The sequence below is a fragment of the Centrocercus urophasianus genome, unplaced genomic scaffold (genome assembly GCF_019232065.1).
Source record: "Centrocercus urophasianus isolate 14NV4802_14NV808 unplaced genomic scaffold, USGS_Curo_1.0 seq_11, whole genome shotgun sequence".
Taxonomy (NCBI): Eukaryota; Metazoa; Chordata; class Aves; order Galliformes; family Phasianidae; genus Centrocercus; species Centrocercus urophasianus.
The window spans coordinates 47,316,273-47,336,476 of record NW_024884253.1 but is presented as its reverse complement, the minus strand read 5'-3'; the positions used below and the strand labels follow the sequence as shown (position 1 = coordinate 47,336,476).

The 20,204-nt window shown below is 39.7% G+C and overlaps 1 protein-coding gene across 10 annotated transcripts in view; it reads left to right on the top strand.

Moving 5' to 3' along the window:
* Positions 1-20,204, top strand: part of EPB41L3 (erythrocyte membrane protein band 4.1 like 3) — a 135,147-nt gene that overhangs the window by 76,331 nt on the left and 38,612 nt on the right. For all 10 annotated transcript variants that reach the window (XM_042837913.1, XM_042837897.1, XM_042837903.1 and 7 more), the window contains 2 exons: positions 2,499-2,696; positions 18,503-18,607. In XM_042837913.1, coding sequence (XP_042693847.1) covers positions 2,643-2,696; positions 18,503-18,607 — 159 coding nt within the window. In that variant the 5' untranslated portion in view covers positions 2,499-2,642. The remainder of the gene's footprint in view (positions 1-2,498; positions 2,697-18,502; positions 18,608-20,204) is intronic.

Sequence of the window (20,204 nt, the reverse complement as noted above, 5' to 3'; positions counted from 1 at the left end):
AGAAGAGGCTTAATTCAGTCTGAAGGTACCTCAGTGCCTGAACATGTCAGCGTAGTTCATGAGATCTTCTCTAATAGTTCTTGGCATATTTTGTTCTCCAGACAAATGAGAAAAAATCCATTGTATGATTTTAACCTAGACAGATTCTCCTGATCTTAATGTCAGTAGGAGTCTAGCAAACAAAATAATGTCAATAATAGTTTGCTTTTTTAAAATATATTTATAAATAAGCAAATGCCTGCTTTGCTCTTTAGCTACAAAGTATCTTCATGAAGGAAAATAATCAGCAATCCATAGTGGTTCAAAGAAGTTGTTTGCATGCTGAAGAGGCTTCTAAAATATAACAGGCTGCTGGGTGCCTTTGCTGTTGTGGATTTATCTTTCAAGCAGTTTTCCTATCTTCTTTAAAAAGATTAATTCCATGGATCTGTTGTTTTGTTTGTTGTTGTTTTTAATTTAAGGGGTTTTTTTTGTGCTAGGAAGAAGCTTACTCTCACATGAGAAATCTAATGAGCCACCTGCAATGATGGCATAGTTCTTCCAGCCCTGGGATGACTTTTGCACCTGTAGATGTGCAAATGCATCTTCTGTGGTAAATTTCCTTAAGAAAACACGTAGAAGTCATCAGAATGCCTCTTCCCATTAGTGCTAGGTCCCTAAGAGGAGACATCTTGAGCCTTGTTTTTCTCATGGTGCTTAAGCCCAACTGCTTGCCAGCTGGCCTCTGTGATTGTAGAGCAGTGGCTTGGCCTCAAGTGTCTTTGGAAGCTGGAGGCACTCTCCCTCATTCTCATGGCCACGGTGAGCATTTAAATCCCAGAAAACAACTAATCTTGTGATGTATGTTGTGCCTTCATCTACTGCCAGCTTTCAAGGCATGCAAGGACCTTGGTGTCTGGACTTTCAAGTGCTGGGAGGAGAAAGGAGGAGAAAGTCTCCTCCAGGTCTGCAGATAGACAGGGGAATAGCCAGCTGATGGATTTTTAAAGCGGCTTCTTTGCTCTGCTCTGTATCATCCTCGTCCTGCTTTCTTTTTATCTCCATACTCAGGAATGCCCAGCAGACCTTTGCTCTGTCCTCCCTTGTGTAAGGAAAGGAGGAGCATGGGGCCACAGTTGCATCTTTGCCTTGGTGGGAGTTAGTGCTCTCACTGATTCTAAACGCTCCTTTTCCCTATTCACCTAAGTAAAAAGGGAAAGCTTACAGCTTGTTTGGATGAAATCTCTTGGGGAAAGTTCTCTGTGGTTTAGTGACATGCTGTTGTTGCTGGTTTTATCATGCAAGGTTGTTTTGGTCTCAAAGCAGATTAAAGCCTTTCAGTGGATTTGCTCTTCTCTCTTGAAGGCTTATTACATGCAGTGAATGGAAACAGATGAAGGATTAATTTATATTATTTCCAGTGCTGCTTGTTTCTTCTTACACAGAAATCATTCAGAGCCAGGCCTGTTATTTTTTTCTACTGTAGTGAGATAACTGAAACATTTTTTAAATGTATGTTTTTAAAGCTCTAGCTTAGGTATTAGTGCACTCCTGTTGTGATTTTGCTTGGAGGCTATCAGGGGCATAACTGATTTGAAAGGTAATGACTGCTGCATAGTGCTGTTGCTAGGAAGGGTGAAATGCAGTAGAGCTGTTCTGGCTTTCATCTGTTGCAGTGAAAAGGACCACGAGCTGTGCTGCATGGCAGTGACTCTTCAAATGGTCTGACCCACAGATAAGCCCAAGCAAAAGGAACAGTAATTGTTTCTTCTCTACCCTTTCCGCTGCAGAATGTCTTTCAAATGATCTACTTCTTGCCAGCTTAAAGGACTTATTGAGCATCTGCAGAGAGCACAACTCAGCCTCTCATCTTGTAGTTATCATCCATTAGCCAGCCAGCTGCACATAAAAGATGTTTGGCCTCTTATTTCCATCCTGTTTGCTTAACCCTTCGCTCAGGTGTTTGGGGAGCCCTTCTCTCTCCAAGGCACATCAGAACCCTTCTGCAAGTTCTCGCTGTCATTGACTGGTCAGGCCTCTCATTCAGGGCAGCTTTTCTCATAGACAAAATTAGTGCAGATCTGACGGTCTTTTCCTATTCCATATGACGCCATGAAAACGCTATGTGATTTAGTAGATACAGCACTTTAAGGTTATAATCTGTGGGAATATTGACTCGCTACAATGTTTACTCTTTGTTTAGCATTTTCAGTAGACCAAAAAAAAAAAAAAAAACAAAAGGTCCAAGAAGTTTCAGAGGGATTTTCTAAGTATAAAAGAAGTAGAAACCTAAATTATTTTCATGCATGTCCCTCCTCCGTGATTACTCTGACCTTTTGGAGTGGGGAGGAAGGGTTGGAAGTAATACAGGGAGTCTTTTCAATGGCAAAAAGTCTACTGTGCATCATGGACCCTCTCATCCAGTCACCATTCTAAAGCTGCATCTGCCAGAAGTGGAGTGTGTAATGCATTGCACTGCACGATTGGTCTGTCTCAGTTATCTTTCTTTCTTTTTCTAGCCCACAGACAAAGAACAGGAGTTTGCAGCTGCAAGTGCAAAACAGCTTGAATATCAGCAGTTAGAGGACGACAAGCTCTCTCAAAAATCATCATCAAGCAAACTTTCCAAGTCTCCTCTAAAGATTGTCAAGAAACCTAAAAATATGCAGTGCAAAGTGACACTTCTGGATGGATCTGAATATGCATGTGAAGTAGAGGTAAATTGCTTTTCTCTGTTTTTTTCATTCTATCTAGAGGAAAATATTTGAAATTAGACTTGCAGGTTAATATTTAAAAAAAAAAAAAAAAAAAAAAAAAAAAAAAAAAAAGAGTTTAAAACTGAGTTCCCATTTTAAGCAAAAGTATGGATGGCCAGATATTTCATCAATGCCATGCACATAGATGTTTCCATTATTTTTCCTGGAGATAGAATACATTGCAGAGATTTTATCTTCAGTGGGGAATAGCGAACAGTCCTTGGAGCAGCCAGGGACTATGGATTAATATTGTGTTAGCATGTGCCACTACAAAATGCAGAAAATGAATTATTGAGGATGCAACTGCGGGTACCTCTACAACACAGCTTACTCTTTGGCACATGGCTAGATCCCTACGAAAAGCTATTTTACATGTCTGTAAGGTTCAGCTACAGTGAAAGGAGTCCTTGCCCAGCCAAGAGATAGGATGTGGCGTTCACTTGCTTTATCCACTGGAGAGAAAAAGTACATACAAAGGGTTTTACTAGGCTGGGGAGGCTGAGCATCTGTTTCTGAACACATTTCAGAAAATCATTTAGGAAAATGAAGGTGAAGTTCTCATCTTGGGTAATACTAAAGTTCTGTTGCTTTTTCAACAAAAATCTGGTGCTGCATTATGAGAAACAATGTCACATTTCAGAAAAATGATATCATATTTTTTAAGTACTCCGTAAGTGAGCTTGCTATATTCTCTAACACTGGAAAAAGTATATGTTGGTATATTCAAAGATCTAGCAAACTACAGAAATCAGTAAATTCCCCAAAGTGAATTCCTTAAAAGAAGGGAAAGCAGGAACATGCCAACTGAACATTTATTGTTTCCATTCCTTGTGTTTTACGCGCATAAGTGCATCTTTCAGTGTGGATGGTGTTAGAGATTTGACAGTTGGTAGAGGGAAGTTAGAAGGTTCATCCCTTATTGTCAGCTTCCATTTTGCAGTTCTACATGTCCTGCTTCTGCCTACTGAAGTCTATAAAGCAGTGTAATTTAGAAGGACTGGAAATTTAGAAATGTCCTTTTGAGCTAGAATACCAGCTCTGTCAGTGAATTTTGTTTTGGAAGTGAGCCAGATATTTATCTCTCCAGAAGCATATTCCCTAGTCAGGGAGTTGGGGATCATTATAGAATCCATCAGTTACTCTATAGAGTGGTTGCAAATGACAAATGCTTTTATATATATTAAATATTCATATCACTTAAAGGAGATTATTGCTCTCAAGTAGAACACAACCTACAGCTTATCAATTATGTGTTCATCCAGTTAATGACCTGACAGCTGAAATAGCACATACTCAGAGATTTAGATGCTTCTGACATGGGTTTGGTTAATTCATTATCCCTTTGCAGTCCGTTGTTTTACAACTCCCTCTTTCCTATTCTGTATTCAATGCTGAGAGTCTTCAACAGCTTCCAATGTTTCTTTCAGTCTCTCTCATGCCCAGAACATTGCATATGTGACACCAGGGTTTTTTATGTTGTATGAGATATATCTGCAAAGCACGGGATAGTGGAGGTAACTTCAAAGAGGAGGTTAACAGCAGTTCATCTAATGTGTTATTCTTTCAGTGAAAGGATCTGAAGTAAATGCCAGATAAAAGATCTCTCCTGTGGCCCTACAATATTACTGCCAGTGTGTTGTATCTATCCTGACCCAGAAAGTCTTTCATGCAGTAAGTCATTGCAAGCCAAAACCAGGTTAAATAGCTAACCCAACCTGTTAATTTATCCTTTTCCAAAAACATAAAACAGAAGCATTACCATCTGTACTGCCACCACACTTCTCAGCTGGGAGCCTATGGGTAGGATCAGCCAGCTTATTTAAGAGCGGTGGTTCCCTTCCAAGGTGCAATGGATACCTAATGGCATTTTATGTGTCTGGGAACAGCTGTGTGCTTTTGGAACAGAAGTGTTTGTTGTACCCTGAAGTTCTTACTAACAGTGTCAAAGTAGAGCAGCAGCCTAATATGGTTCCCTCATGCCCTAAAGCAGCTGGAGCTTTCTAATGGGTACTCAGAGGAGCTGGCATAGTCTGCATGGGTGATGCTGGCTGTTTTCCAGTGAGATGTCCACCCCTCCTGTAAGCTGTTCTCCTTGCACTGTTCATGGCGCTCTCCCACCTGGCACCAGGACCAGAAATATTTTGTCAAAAGTGGCCAGGTCCATAGCTGGTGCAAAAGCTGCTCAGGCAAAGAGAACGCTAAGGACTTCTTTGTTAAGCAAGCAAGGTCTACGTACTGCATTTATCTTTACTTCTTCAAACCAAAAATGTAAGATCATAGAATCATTGAATAATTAAGGTTGGAAAAGACCTATGAGATCATCTAGTCCAACTGTCAACCAATCACCAATATTGCCCACTAAACCATGTCCCTAAGAACTGCCCTTTCCTGAAACATCTCCAGGGAAGAAGATTTAAGACTGCAAACTGAATTCAGATAACCTTAACAAAGGCATTAGTTGAGGTTTTTCTGAAGGTATGTGAAAATAAGCAGAAATAACTTCTCTGAATTTCTCCCACTTTAAGTAGGCGTTTTCAAGTGCTCTACTACATTTACACTATTTCTAGGATTTATTTTTCTCATCTTCCTTCTCTGTCTCATCTCATTTTTCTGTTGTTTAGACTGCTGCATTTTAATTAAAAGACTGAACTGGAACAAGCTGTCATCCTCTCCCTTAGATGTTGCCTAACTTGAAGTGTCTTTTTAAAACAGGTTGGAATTTGCCTTCATGATTTCTACTCTAAACATATAGATGTTATTAATCACTGTGTAAGATCAGAAAGCAATAACAACCTTAACCAAATGAAAGGCAAAATGGTTAGATTTCATTTTCAAGGGCACCACTGTCTGAACTCATTGGTAATTTATACTCTTCCTTCATTCTTCTTCCACTTGGATTTTATGATCACACAGGAAACTAGTAAATGAAAAAAATGTTTCCATAGCAACCTTGCTGTAACAGTGCTGTAGCACTGTGCCAAACAGGTTGAGTTCCTGTATAATTTGGATGCAGTGGAGAATGCTGAAATCTGATGTCTCAAGGAGCATTGCTATACTCACTGTTCTTGGTCAATGGAAGTCAGCTGAGGTAGGGCGGATTGTTACAAATACACCTGTTGTGTTTTTTTTTCTATCCAGTTTTTGCAGTCCACTACCCAATTCTGCCCACAGCAGTAGACATTTCTACACGTCTCTGAAAAACAACCGAGAATACCCTACGTTTTTAGCAATAGGTTTCCCCACATCTTCAGGGGACTTCAGGGTACCATACTTGAATGGGAAAGGTGAGGTATTCTATTTCCATACGTTGGAAACCAGGGTTTATAACCTGAACAGAGGCAAACTGGGATGATCTGGTCACTCTCTGCCTTGCGCAAGTGTGTGGTAAAACTCCTTGTTGAAGGCAAAATGTGCATGAAGTGAATGGCTTCTCATGTAGCACAGAGTGTTGTGTTTCACATGAATTTTTCTTTTTCCTGAAAAACGTGAGTGTATGTGGATGCTTCCTTAAAAATTTAATCATTAAGGATGGTTGTTGGACAAGTTGGAAGAACAGGGAATAAGCTCTGCTATCATTGGCAGAACTTAAAAAGTAAAAAAAAAAAAAAAAAATTCCAGTCCTTTTTAGATTCTGTACTTCAACACTGCATGTGTTTCTTCTGGTATTCCACATCTCACTTGTAATACCATGTCTCAAGGATAACTCCTTCTGTGTCTCTGTGTTGTGGTGGCAGAAGGAGCAGCCCCGCTGTTCCTTTGCCCCAGGAGGTGTCTCAGCATGGACATATGCTCTGCTTTGCCGTGGACAGTTTAATAATGTTGCCTTTTTACCCATTTTGAGGTAGACGTGAAGGTCAGGAAGGAAATTGCTGTAATAAGATGCACTCTGCTTGCTGAAGGATACAGTTTCAGTTACCCCCTGTGTGGTTTAATTGTTTAATGAATTCCACACAGTCTCTTGCAATCGGCCTTACATGTGAAACTTATTACTGCTTGCAAAAGGGAATTTTTTTAATAAGACTTTTCCTTTTGACCTAGTCACTGCTTATATTTCAGTTAATTTAATATGAAGAGATTTAGGTTAGGTTTGTGTTAGGCTTTTTTTCCTTACCTGGGACGTGTTTCACTAAATGTGACTAGGCTGGGATGCATTGTTGGCATTATACAGGATGTTTTCTGGCCCCAGACCCACTAATTAGAACTGACTTAGATTAGCCAGGGGATTCAGCTAAGATCTATGTTACCTGACACGTGTCAGTAGGAGTCTGAGTATTGCCTGAATATGTTCCAACTGAATAGAGCTAATATACAACTCCTCTGGCTTACGTTCTCAAAATGCTGTGTACTGCTTTTTATAAGTTAAAGTACTTGTCAATTCAGGAAGCACAGGGTTTTGGAAATCGATACCCATATTGTCCAGCTCGTAATAATGAACTATGAGTCTGAGCCAAACATAAAAGTGTTTATGCTTGCTTTTAGTGCACTTTAAATTTTTTTAAGGTTTTTCATGGAGGTTAAAGAAATCTTTTTAAATTATTTTTATTTTTTAAGACATTTAATGCTGAACCTAGCATTTTTGAAGTGCCATAAGTTGGAGGATGTTCATGTGGCTCTTCTGAGGCTGGAGCATTTCCTCTTTGCCCAGAGGAGCTCAGCTTCAGTGCCCCAAACTGGGAACATCTGGGTTGCACGATACTGAGGGACAAGGTCTGTAAAACCTGGTAGGAAAGCACATCTAGATGGTTAGACAGCTGGATCTCTTGTATTTCCTCCATTTAATATGCAGGTATGTTATAGAGACAGAAGGAAAACCAAATATTAAACGAAGGTCACCCTTTCAGATGTTGTACCAAGTAAACAGCAAGTTGGGCTTTAAATTTAACCTTTCAACTGAGCAGGGGACATGGCTACAGTGAGAACAAACACCGAAACTTCTAAGAAAAAAGTATATAGTACATTTGCTCTCCGCATCCATTTCCTGTATCTAGTTCTCTCATCTCTTGACTTTCATTAATAGATTCTGAAAATGATTTGAGGAGTTAAATGATGTCTTTAGGAGACAAACATGTCCTTTTGATCATTTGGAGGCACTAGCCATTTTTCATAATGGTGTAAACTATCAAAAGGGATTGACCTACATTGACATATAATTGCCCTGAAATTGCATTTTTTAGAGAATAGATGATTAACTGAAAATCTACGGGTGACATATTGCCTCCAGTTCCCTCCCCTTGATGAACCAGTTGGAAAGGAGCCAGTCAGAGGCTTGTTTTCCATCTGGCAGACTTATATTTATGTGGTCAGTTGGGTTTGGTCATGTACACTCAAACCCAGATACTGCAGGCCAGCTGCTGGTTAACTTGGGGTGATCTTTTACCCCAGAGTAGAGATCTCTGTGCACCAGGGCCTGTTATCCTCAGCATTATTCCTGCTCTTTGTTCTCCTCAGCAGGCAGGGAGAAGAGTTCTTGTCCTCCTCACTGTGCTTGCTGATGGCCTCACTGGGGTGAGGCTGCATCGAGGCCTCTGTGTTTGTCTTCTCCAGATGCAGTGCCCTTGGGTGAAGCTCACCCTCTCGACCCTGCAGCTTCTTACAGGGATGCAGCCAGCACCCGGACACTGCAAGTGTTTTTAAGCACTACTGGAATATGAGTCAAACATCACAAGTGGAAGGCTCCTCTTGCCCCTTTTCCCTTCTTCAAAATGACTGTCAGATATTAACACCTCCTGCTATTTCTGCACTCTGTGTCTATTCTCCATTTACCCCATCTATTCCCATTCTCCCAGTGAAGTGATTATTTTCTTGCCCCTGCCCCCATCTCACTTCTGCCAAGCCTCACTGCTCTTCGTGGTGTTTACTGCCCCTTTCTGTCTTAGGTGCCTCGTACTGCTGCAGTTCCCTACCATGCTGTCTAAATAAATCTCCAATTCTGTTGCTAGTTGATCCGATTTTATACCTACTGCTGTACCCATGTTAATGCTTCATTGCTATTTCCAGAACAAAACTAAGTCAGTGCTCACTTTATCATCTCCTAAATATTAGGTGCCTTGTAAAAATCCTAGCACCTCATACAGGTGATTTTTTTCCAGGTGAGCCCCACGCAGCATTCTCTGGGCTGATTTACGGTTTGTTATCCCTGTCTGCTGACAGAATAAAATACTAGAGATGGGACTAGATAGCCTGCAAATCAAAGCTGTGATAGAAAGGAAGGTTTGTCCCTTGTGTCTTTTGGTCAGTTTTGGTCTGGCAGAAATGGGCTTGATCCAAAGTGGATAAGGCTTGAGTGCAGCTTGCAACCACTGAGAATAGGGTAAGCTGTAACTAGATTATCTTTGAGGTCCCTTCCAACCCAACCTCTTTTATGATTCTAAGTTATCTCTCTTGACAGCTGAAGCACTGATGATGTGATGTTCTCTAAGGCACCCCAGATTTAAAAGCCTAATCCTCATGCCACTTCTTCTGTCCCTGTCCCAAGAGTGTCTTTCTGTGCTATGGTTTCTGTGTGATTTTTTCTTTTTTCCCCTCTAGCCTGGTAATGTAGGTCAGGGAGAGCTCTGTGGCTTTTAAATTCATATGGCAAGATTACTCTGTAAATCGGACTATGTTGACAGTAGAGCTTTTTTCAGTTGAAAATAAACCAAATGTTTATGGTTGACTTTTGCTGATAGTTGCCAGTAACTGCATACAGTGAGGATAGTGGAGAGTTCTTCTTCGTGATACGCTTGTGCACATTTCGAAGTCATTCAGGAGGGGCACATTTGCTGAGTCCCTCTAAGACCAGGTAGAACAAGGGAACAAGGGAAATATTTATATTGTAGAACAAGGGAACAAGGGAAATATTTATATTGATGCCCCTCACTGGGAAGCCTCATACACTGTGTGAATCCAGGCAGACCTTCCTGAGTTACTGCAGACCTTCTTGCAGGAGGACATGGTGCAGCTGGGAGACAAATGGATCAGCTGGACTTCTGGTTAAACACCAGATCCAAAATATCTCTGTCCTCCAGTATAATGAGCAGCGGTGGTACTTTCACTCTTGAAAAGCCTACAAAATCATGGAATATGGTTTATTATTGTATGAAAAGATTTAGCAAACATCTGATACAATTCAATTCTTGTCACACTTATTTCTGTTTGAGAAAAAATATCCACTGTTTTTTCCTGGAGGGTAGTGCTGGTAAGCTGTTACTAGATCTCAATTTTTGCCTTGTGAATTCCGTTGATGCATTTGGAGTGCCTAAGCATTTGACAGTCATCTCATTTGACACGTATTTCTGTGGCTGTTTTGCATGTACAAGTGTGGCTGTTACCCTTCAACATACAAAGAAGTGCTCTGAAGCCTTTTTTATTTCTTAGGTGTTGCATTTTTCTCCTTTGCATTGCCATTTATAAAATGCAGGCTTTATTCGTAAACATGTATTCTGTGTAGCGTATCTGTCAGTGCACTTAGAGCTCATGTGGTAGCAGTGTTAGAGTGATCTCTGCTGATGCAGAAGGCAAAGACCCTAATTTGGTTTGATTCCAGCGTCAGGACTAGGTCACCAATCCTCTTACTGGGATTTAGCAATCGCCTGCTTTTTTTTTTTTTTTTTCTTTTCTTTTTTGGATTAGTGCTGGCTTTTTAGGATTGCAAGCTCAAACTGTATTAAAGAAGATTGCCCTGATAAAAACTATGCCATGTTATACAATGTCACCAACGCTAGGTGCAAGTATGTAGCTATAGCATAGACATATTTACCCAAATACTTCTATTAAATACTTAGTGGTAGGCATTAAAAGTGACTGGTTTCAGGAATAGTTACGTACTGTACATAAAAAATATGAAGAAGCAGGTAAATTATAGTATCACTGTGAAGGGGAGGAAAAAAAATCATTTTTCCCTATGTGTTGAAATATGCTCTAGGTGAATGTCAGTTTCTCTTGTGCGGCATTCATTCTCAAGCAGAGGTGGAATAGTACTTCAGGTTTTTATTTCAAACTTCTTGAATATGTTAGTTGTATACAGGGATGTACAGGCAGGTCCATGCATAAAAATGTTAATAAAGAACTAGAGCATTTGGAGAGTTTGAATTGGCATGCAGCTTTCAGGAAGAGCACTCTGTATGGAAAAGAAAACCTCTTATTAACTAAAGCTTTCTGAAATTGTCAAGTTCTAATTCTTTCCACATTTGACTAAATTGTTTTGGTTTTTTTTTCCACTTGTATTGTGTTTGGATGTGTGACCTGGGATGTTTCCAAATACAGCTTACCCATGAAATTTAGTTAGTAGCTTTAGTTTAAGTACATGGAAGATTAAACAGCATTTCCTTGTGGGAGTCAAGAAGTGAACATTTTTTGCTTAAAACTTACTATTTTCTTTGCCACCCAAAAGGGTATTGGGAAATTCCTGTTCAGTATCTCCTTGCTATGAAGCATAAACTGAGTGGAGAGTGTTACACTAATAAGTACATCCAAGAGACAAACATCCTCATGCATGTTCAATTTCAATATTCTGTGTATACCAAAGCAGATTTTTCTCCAAGAAATATAAAAATAGTTGAAGTAAGGATTCATTTCTTAGATGCATTCATTTTTATTTTTTTTTTTTACAGTTTATTTCAATTTGTCTATATTGATCTGCCCATATAGGAGATGTAGCAGGACATTTGTTATTTGCTCTGCCCATCTGCTTGCTTTGTCAGTTTATTGTACAACTTTCTACAAGTAACTTCTGTGAAGGTTTTGCTCTGTAACAGAAGTGACTTTCTTTACTATATATTATGTTATGTATAGAACATCTTTCTCAATATTTTTTACTTTCAGAGGAAACAAAATGTTGATTTTCTGGAATTTTCAGCAGAGACAGCAAGGGACTAAGAGGGCTAAACTCCAGTGGTTATGTTTTGTTTCTAAACAACCTCATCTTGCTACTTATATACTGTTGTCTGTGGGATGTACTTCATTAAACTGGGGAAAACTTGCTGATTTTCTGCCAATTAACACTACAGGAGAGATTCTCCATCCTGTTTTTCTTCCTGAATGTTACCCACTTATGTTCCTGCTGAGGGTTACAGTTGGGAAATCATAGATCCCCAGAGAAATTTGAAGTTTTTTTCCTCCTCTGTCACCTTTCTCCTTCATTGCCTTTTCCAAGTGGAGAGAAACCAGAGGAGATTAAGAAATACAAGAACAAATGCAAAATTACAAATGAGTGGAAGGGCAATGAAGTCAAACTTCTTTGGAATGGCTTTATGCATTTATCTTCCTTGGGAAAAATTAACCCTCTGCTATTTTTATTTTTTTTTTTTTTTTTTGTTTTTAAATTAAAATTAATTTTTAATTTTTGATTTACTTTAAAAAAAAAAAAAAAAAAAAAAAAACCTAAGCATTTTCTGTGGGAAATGTTATGGCCTAAAATGCAATGACTAGGCCTTCATATTGTGTCCAGTTCAAACTCTTCCTCCATGGAATATGAGAAATGTCACAGTAAGTAGATTGTTATTTCACATAAAGATAAAAATAGGTTCTTTACCAGAATTATTGAGATTGACTCTCCATAGATGGTGACTCTGGAGGTCATGGCAAACTGCTCCTCCACATTTGGAATGACACCAAACATTTTCATACTCATAAGGTTCTATATATTTGCAAGTGCAGATATTATGTGCATTAAATTATGCAAGTATTGGCATATGCACATAAAATTCTGACATATTTACAAAGTTTAGATCCCTTCTATAGAAATAGGGTTCTCATTACAAAAGTGAACTAGGAAGCTTGCATGCACTGGCCTCCTTTACTCACAAATGAATCATACTTTTTCCAGGGATTTGCTCAGTTTTTATGGACGATGCATAACTGGTGAATAAAGGCTGTGAATGCTGTCAGACAGCTGGAATTCAATGACTCCGAGGCTTTACTCTACATATCTCAGCTGGGGGAGTTTGTGGGAAGAGTGCTTGCTGCGGCAAGTACAAAGTATTCCTGACAAATAGCTAATCATTTACATTTGTGTGTGTTGCAGGAATAATTGCAGAAGCTGAAAGGTGGAGAGTATGAAAGTTCCCCCTTGTGTATGATAGTTAGGTGATGCCACATGCATCTCAAATTTTCAGGGCGTTTTCTTGTGTTTGCACCATCATGTTGATCTGTGCAGCATAGAAACTGGGCTGTCAATAGAAAGGCAATTTAAATTGAAACAGTAACATGAAATAAAATCAGAGGTCTGAACACGGAATCTTCTTCATCGTGCATTGTAGATTAGAAAAATTAGCTAATACTTTGCCACCAAAAGGAATGAGGGAAGAGGAAGACATGAGTACAGTCACATGCCAAAATGCATTACTGCATGCAAGACTGGAGCCAGCCCACACATTTATACAGTGTATTGTTGAGATCCATTGGAAAGTGCAAATGATAATTAGGAATGTGAACTAGATAACCTCAACGTCATTTAAAGTTCAATTATTTCTAAAAGGATTTCATGATACTAATCTGTTCGTTCTTCTTCCAGCAACAGTGCCCACTGGAGTTATTACAGTAATTATACAGAAGTTAAGGCCAAAATAGTGCTAGTGTTGCTTGTTCACTGGCAGTGTGACAGCTTGTCTGAGGAAAATGGTGATGTTTGTGCAGAAGGAAATGTGCACTTTCCATGTGAAACCCAAGTCCACAGCTGTGATAATGGTTTGTCTCTGCTCTTTGGCTGAACAGCAAGGAGGCGAAGCTCCCACTCAGTGGGGTGCATGACCTTGTAGCTACTACGCAGTGCAGATGCTGGGTATGAGGTGGCACAAACAAATCCCATTATAGCTCATTTGGCTGGGGGACCATGTTCCTGGATTTCCCTTACCTATAAACTCAATGTGATTGCTCATAATTGCTTTCAAACAGCACACGCATACCTTCATGCTACAGACAGCTTCCTCCCTCAGCCTTTGCTCAGCATTTTGCATACACGTGAGACTGCAGCATTGTCTGCAAAAATAGCGCTGCTCTGAAAATATGACACTTTGGGGGCTGCAAGAGCTTTAATTTCTAGGAAGTGGAGGGGGTTGTTTTCTACTCTTCAGCTGTTCATACTATTTCCCTGTCAGTGAGAGGAGGGTAATCTGCTAGTGAATAAAAATAGAGCATGAGAGTAGACTAACTCTCTGTGCTTTCATCAGGTATACAACAATTAACCCCTTAGCAACTGTGGAGGTGCAGGGGAGTGTCATCATCCCAGTTGTGTGGGATGGAGGGAGCAGAGAGAATAATTGACTTTCTAATAATGTTGTTATTCTTGTAGAGCTAAAATGAAAAATAGAATTTTTGAGCTCACCACTCAAAATTATATGCTATATTTTACCTTGGTCTGACCATCTCACATGGGACAGGGGTAGGATGGAAGGATGTTCGCTGAAGAAGCTCCCTGAACTTGTAGATGATGCAAAGGACATACATTATTCTTCTATCTGCCAAGTCCTTGTGTTTTTTCCTAAAATACTTTATTTGAATAGAATCATAGGATCTCCTGAGTTCAAAGGGACTTGTTGGGATCACTGAGTCCAACTGCTTGCTCCATACAGGCCCACTCAAGTATCGGGCCATATGTCTGAATGCATTGTCCATCCACTCCTCGAAGTCTGGCAGCTTGTGGCTGTGACTGCACCCCTCAGGAGCCTCTTCCAGGGCCTGAGCACCCTCTTATGTAGACCCTTTTCCTGATAATCCAACCTAAAAAATGGCATTAATCATTTCTTTCTCTCTTTTTCACTGCTTCAGAAAAAGGCTATCATCAGCAAAGATACAGAAAAGGAGAGCATCCCTTGAGTGGATTAGGGCATTGTATGGGGATGGAGGCATGTTGAGAAGGGGCTTACTGTGGAAGAGTGGCAGAAACCAGCCAGTGAGAGTAGAAGTGGAGGAAAGGGGAGGTGTCAGATAGGGTCAGTAGAGCAGGGTAGTCCAGACCACTGCAAAGCCAGGTGGGGGGTTAGTGGGGAGTGGAGCAGCAGCAGCACGAATAGCTGATGTGGAGAGGATTGAGCCTGAGCTGTTTCTGGTGAAAGCCAATAGGTACTTGGAGAGCCTTTTGTGAACTTCTGCCTCCTGAGGAGGAAGAAGCTTGGGTCCAAAAGCAGAGGAGAAATTGGCGAGGAAAGATGGATGCTGTTTCTCACTGCCTTGCGTGTGGGAATTGCTGGTGGGTGAAGACCTGCCAAGTTTACTGCTGTTGGCTCTTCTCACTGGGAGCTTGACTGGAAGACTGTTTTTTCTAATTTCAGTTCTGGATGAGAGCTATGGGCTTTATGCAGTTGCAGGAAAGAGTCTCTGAAAAGCTTAATCTTTGCACTCTGACTTCTATACTCATTTATACTGTTCAATATATGTTTTGCATTCTTTCTATGATCTTGCCTTCCCAAAACATGAACAAAGTATCTCTTTTTTCACATCTCTACATTTCCTTTCATCTCATTCATGCATGAAATGTAACTGAGAGTATTTCTGTAGGAGTCTCTTTCCATATTGACCTTTCACAAGAACTATTCATTTGCATGGCCAATATTTTATAGCATGGAGTTTAGTTGCTTTTCTACTGCGATTTATTTATTTATTCACTAAAAACATTACAAAGGCACAAAGCACATTCTTTTGGCCTGCTGAGAATTGCTTGACATTTTTTATATTAAGCTGTGATTCACAGTAACCAGGAGACTTTCATTGCCTTGGTCTTGTCACACCGAAACTATGGCATGGAAAGGTTTAGGGTGAGTAACTTAACCTTTCTCTATTCCTCCTCCCATTCTTTCCCTGCTGAAGCAATGATGCCCACACCTTATCTGCTATGCTAATTTGAGTACTTGGTAAACTAAAAGTAATTAACAGGAGTGTGGGAGGTCTGCTCATTTCCTTTAATTATGTATTCCCAGCTAAACTTCTTAATTTCCTCTGTATTTATGCAGATGCTGCCCCTCACTGTTTTTGTGCTTTACATGGGCAGCAGTGGTGACTCCATTTTCAGGCAGCGTACGTCCCTAAGTGATAGAAGCCCCCTAAATCCTGCTCCAGCAATGGCTCTGACTTGGGAAGAGGCACTTGGGCAGCAGCTCATCTGTCTTAATACTGATGGGCTTTTCTGTGAACAATAAGAAAAGTTGTCTTTGTAAGGTTAACTCTCAGCCATCACCCATGGAAGAGAACATCCTGACCAAGGAAGGCTGCCAGGTACATACACATGGTGTTTCTGAAGCCCTCTTGCAGCATCAACATTTTCTTGTATTCAGATGCAGTAAGATTTTTGTGAAAAGTGGCTCAGTGTAACTTGGGTACTGTCCTAGGGAAGGAGGAGGATGGATTTTGTCACAGACAAAAAAATAAGCCATGCAAGTTATTCCAGGCTTCTCATATTTAGTCCCACTTGCTCACAATGTGTAGAAATCCTGAGTGTTTTTATTACAGCACAGCCACATACGTCTTGTGCAGTTCCCTGTTAAAACACTGTACCTTGCAGCTGCTAGCTCCTATTTCTCAAAGCTGACATCTGTGTAGCTGCACAGATTGGCCATGTAAAACAGCTCTCATGTTGACCTTGTGTGACTCCTAAATTAGGACACTGAAGTGTGATGAATCAAATGTAGATGGTGCAGTGATGCAAGCAGTAGTATGTTCAGGTAGTCTGCTTATTTATCTCCATTTGGTGTAATTACTTAGTCTGTCACCAAGTAGAAATGCTTGGCAAAATATGGTATTGCTTATTTGCAGCAGAGATATGACCATTTGGCTTGAGGGCTCTGGCTTTGTTCCTCTGTATGCACCAGTAGAGGAATTGTCTCCATGAAGCAGCAATATAAAACCATCAAGCTCTGTTAACTACTTCCAAGTCTGGGGGAGAAGAATTAACATTTATTTGAAATTATGAAGGAGCTGGGGTGCTTTTTTTTTTCCTGATCCAGGGCTGGATGTGTGTGACAAAGACGTAAGTAAGCCTAGAGCTGCTTGCCCAAATAATGCTAGAAGACTCAGTAAATTCAGTTAGATTAGTACTCTTACGAGTACTTACCAGTCACTTCTGTGGCTGGTTTTTCTGTCATCTGAAGAATGCATGTTAGACTGCAGCAGCCACTCCTACAATCTCCCTATCAATAAAACCATAGAGTATGTTTCCCTCAATCCTATGTAATGTACCACTGGAGCCTCAACAGAAATACTGATTTTAACAAAAATTGGGTTATGCTCTGCTACTTACTCCAGCATTGTTCCTAATGTTTTTGCTGAGTGTTAGCAAACCTCTTTTTGTTTTTATTTATTTAATTTTCTGTTGGCTTGTTATCACCTCTAAAATAGTTGGAGGCCAGCTTTGTTGGCATAGCCCCATCAGTTTGGATTGTGAAATATTCACACATCCCGGCCGACACTGCTGGATGGGCAGCATGGTGTGGGTACAGCTGTACTGACAGAGCTGCGTTTTCCTCTGCTCCATTCGTATAACTCAGAGAGCTGGTGCAGTTCTGAAAATGCATGTGCCCACTGAGGGGCTCTGGTGACACTGCCATCATGGTGGGGTGATAAGAGGATGCAGCTCCAAGTGGGTGACCTTTGAGGAATGACAGGCTGTAATGAATATATTTGGCGTCACTTGACCACAAATGGCCAATGTGTAATGCAGACAGAAGACAATGTCTGCAGTGCTCTCTATTTGCCCTCATTATTTTAATGAAGATAAATTTGGAAGAAGCATTCTGTCTTCTGTTTCGGCATTCTGCTGGCTTTTGAAGTAATTAATGTATTTCCATTCTGCTTAAAGTCGTGTGTATGTTATAGATAAAGAAATTGCCTGGCTGACATCAACTAAAATATTTATGTATGTGTGTGTGCATGTTTGAAATGAAGTCGGGAGATTTTTTCCTTTAGCTGAGGTGCACGTAGGGAAGAGACAATGTCTGATGGCCCAAATAATTTTGAATTCCTTGTCATAGCTAATGCACATTAAAGTTGGCACAGGTACTTATGAATAGGACATTTCTGACTGAAGCTGTGGGATTTTTTTTTTTGGAAAATTCTTTCTGAATGTCATATATTACACTGAGAACTAGGATGACCTGAATTTTTACTGTCCAATAAAAGAGACGATGATGCTCCTGCTAAAAGCTCTTGGTGTAGACAATGAGTTATCTTTTCATATAACATTCTAGCAATAAAAAAGGTCAGTGGAATGCTGAGAAAATGCTTTTTTTATCCATTTTTATTCTATGTGAGATACTAGGCTCTCACATTGATCTCAGCAAATGGTTTGTTTGTATTTCCCTGTATGTTAGACAGAAAAGGATCTTGGAATTAATCCACAATATTACCAAAGCAAGAAATGGCTACACATTTGGCTTTTCCTCCAATGGATTGCCAAAATCTCAGCTCTGATAATCCATTGCAGGGAATATTTTTACCATTGTTTGTTACCACCATTGCAAACAGAGTACACTCTGTTTTACTGATATATATCCTCACAATAAATCTGAGGTTGTGATTTGTGAAAGACAGAATAGATCTCTTAATTGATGTTTGCAATATGGCATGTGCTGACTTATTTTAAACTCCACAGCAAGATCTGAGTTCTTACGAAAAGTGAATTTGCCCCATTCAGTTGATTCTTATGAAGCTCCAGATTAATAGATCTGAAAAAATTAATGAGTTGAAGTAAATCATTTCTGGATTGGGTTTGAGGTTTAAACAGTAAAGATGCTATTTTAGTAGTTATGTTTATTTTTCAAACGTGATTTTTTTTTTTTTCCCCTCTTCATTTCCCACAGAAACGTTCCAGAGGTCAAGTGCTATTCGACAAAGTGTGTGAGCATCTGAACCTTTTGGAAAAAGACTACTTTGGGCTAACGTACAGAGACGCAGAAAACCAAAAGGTATCATACAAAATGGTGATTTTCCTTTGGCATGTGGATATCAGAGCTCTCCTGAGGCACCCCCAGACAGTTGCAAACAGTACAGAAGCTGTTTTGTCTTCTCATCTAGTTGTATATGTGTGTACCTTGAGTTACTTCTTTTATAACTCCTAAAGCATCCCCTGGGTTTCCTTGGCTTCTGTCTGTGTGAGCATGAAAGAATTTAATCATACACCTCATTCTCCTTCTAGTTTGATTTGTTACATTACTGTCATCGATGAGAGTCGGTTCTGTGTTCCTATATACTGCTAAGAATATAATATTAATATGTGGCTTATTTAATAATACTAGCTTGTGGTACAGATAGGCAGGAGTACTTTCATTTCCAAGAAATCTTGACTTCCAGTCTTGACCTAGCTTAACATAGCATTGTTCATTTGCCTAAATGCATAAGCAATTGACAGCAATAGTGAATCCCATTCTGTATTTCTACAGCTCATGTTTAGCATTAAATGAGCTGTGTATTAACAGTATCAACAGAGTGCAGGGTGGTCTAACACTCATGTAATATGTGGATTATTGTGGGCATGTTGTGATGAAAGGGAGAGTATCAAAGAATACTTCAAGTGCTGCATGGTGGGTTTTTTTTTGTTTTTTTTTTTTTGTTTGTTTGTTTGTTTTTGGTTTTTTGGACATTTTATGATAAATATTTTTAAAGAATTCAGTAACAAAACTTCTTAACAAAGATCACCAGGTTAAGTTACTTTGTGCTTTGTATGGTCTCAAAGGTCTTCCCTGATAAGGCTGGAGTTATTACTGCCTCTTTAGTTCCTTATGTCAGGTGAGAACAACAGCTTTGTTTTCTGGGCTTCCCTTTGTTTCAGCTATATATGATGCATAAGAAATGAGTGGGTTCTTTTTCTTCCCCTTTCTTACTGATTTCTAAATATGAGGATTCTGTTCCTGTTTTGGAAAGTCACTTAAGCAGATGCTTAAGCAATCCGTGCTAGTCCAAGATAATACTTAACCATATGCTTAGTTTTGCGTTGTAGTAAAAGTTAAACAAATGTCTAAGTACATTTCCAGAGAGGAATGCTTTCCTGTACTGGAAAGAAAAAAAAAAATCATTCATTTTAAACAGGTAGCTTAGAAATGTAGATCATCACTTACTTTAGAGAGCTAACCAGCTGAAAATGGAGTGAATCCCACATTTATAGATCAGTAACATGCACATTTCTAGTGTCAAAGTACTTAGCAATCTCATCTCCATCCTTTGCCAGACACCTTCCAGCCAGAAAATATGTGCGCACATCATGTGTCACATTTGAATATAGAAATCTTAATGCACATTTAATTTCTTGGTGCATAGTGTGCTTTTACAGAAAGCTTAGAAATAGATGGAACTCCTCAGGCTCATGTCTTGTACCACTAAATGCATTTGGACAGCTGCAACCTGGTTGTTTTTCTTGGGTGTAAGGGTTGTTGTGTTCTGCCTGTTTGATATTTCTGTAATATTTTTTCTATGATACATCTGTTTTTCTTTTCTTTGGACAAACTAGAACTTTCCTCAGGGAGGTGGACTTTTTGTTCTGGGTTTTGCAAGGCATATTAAATATTA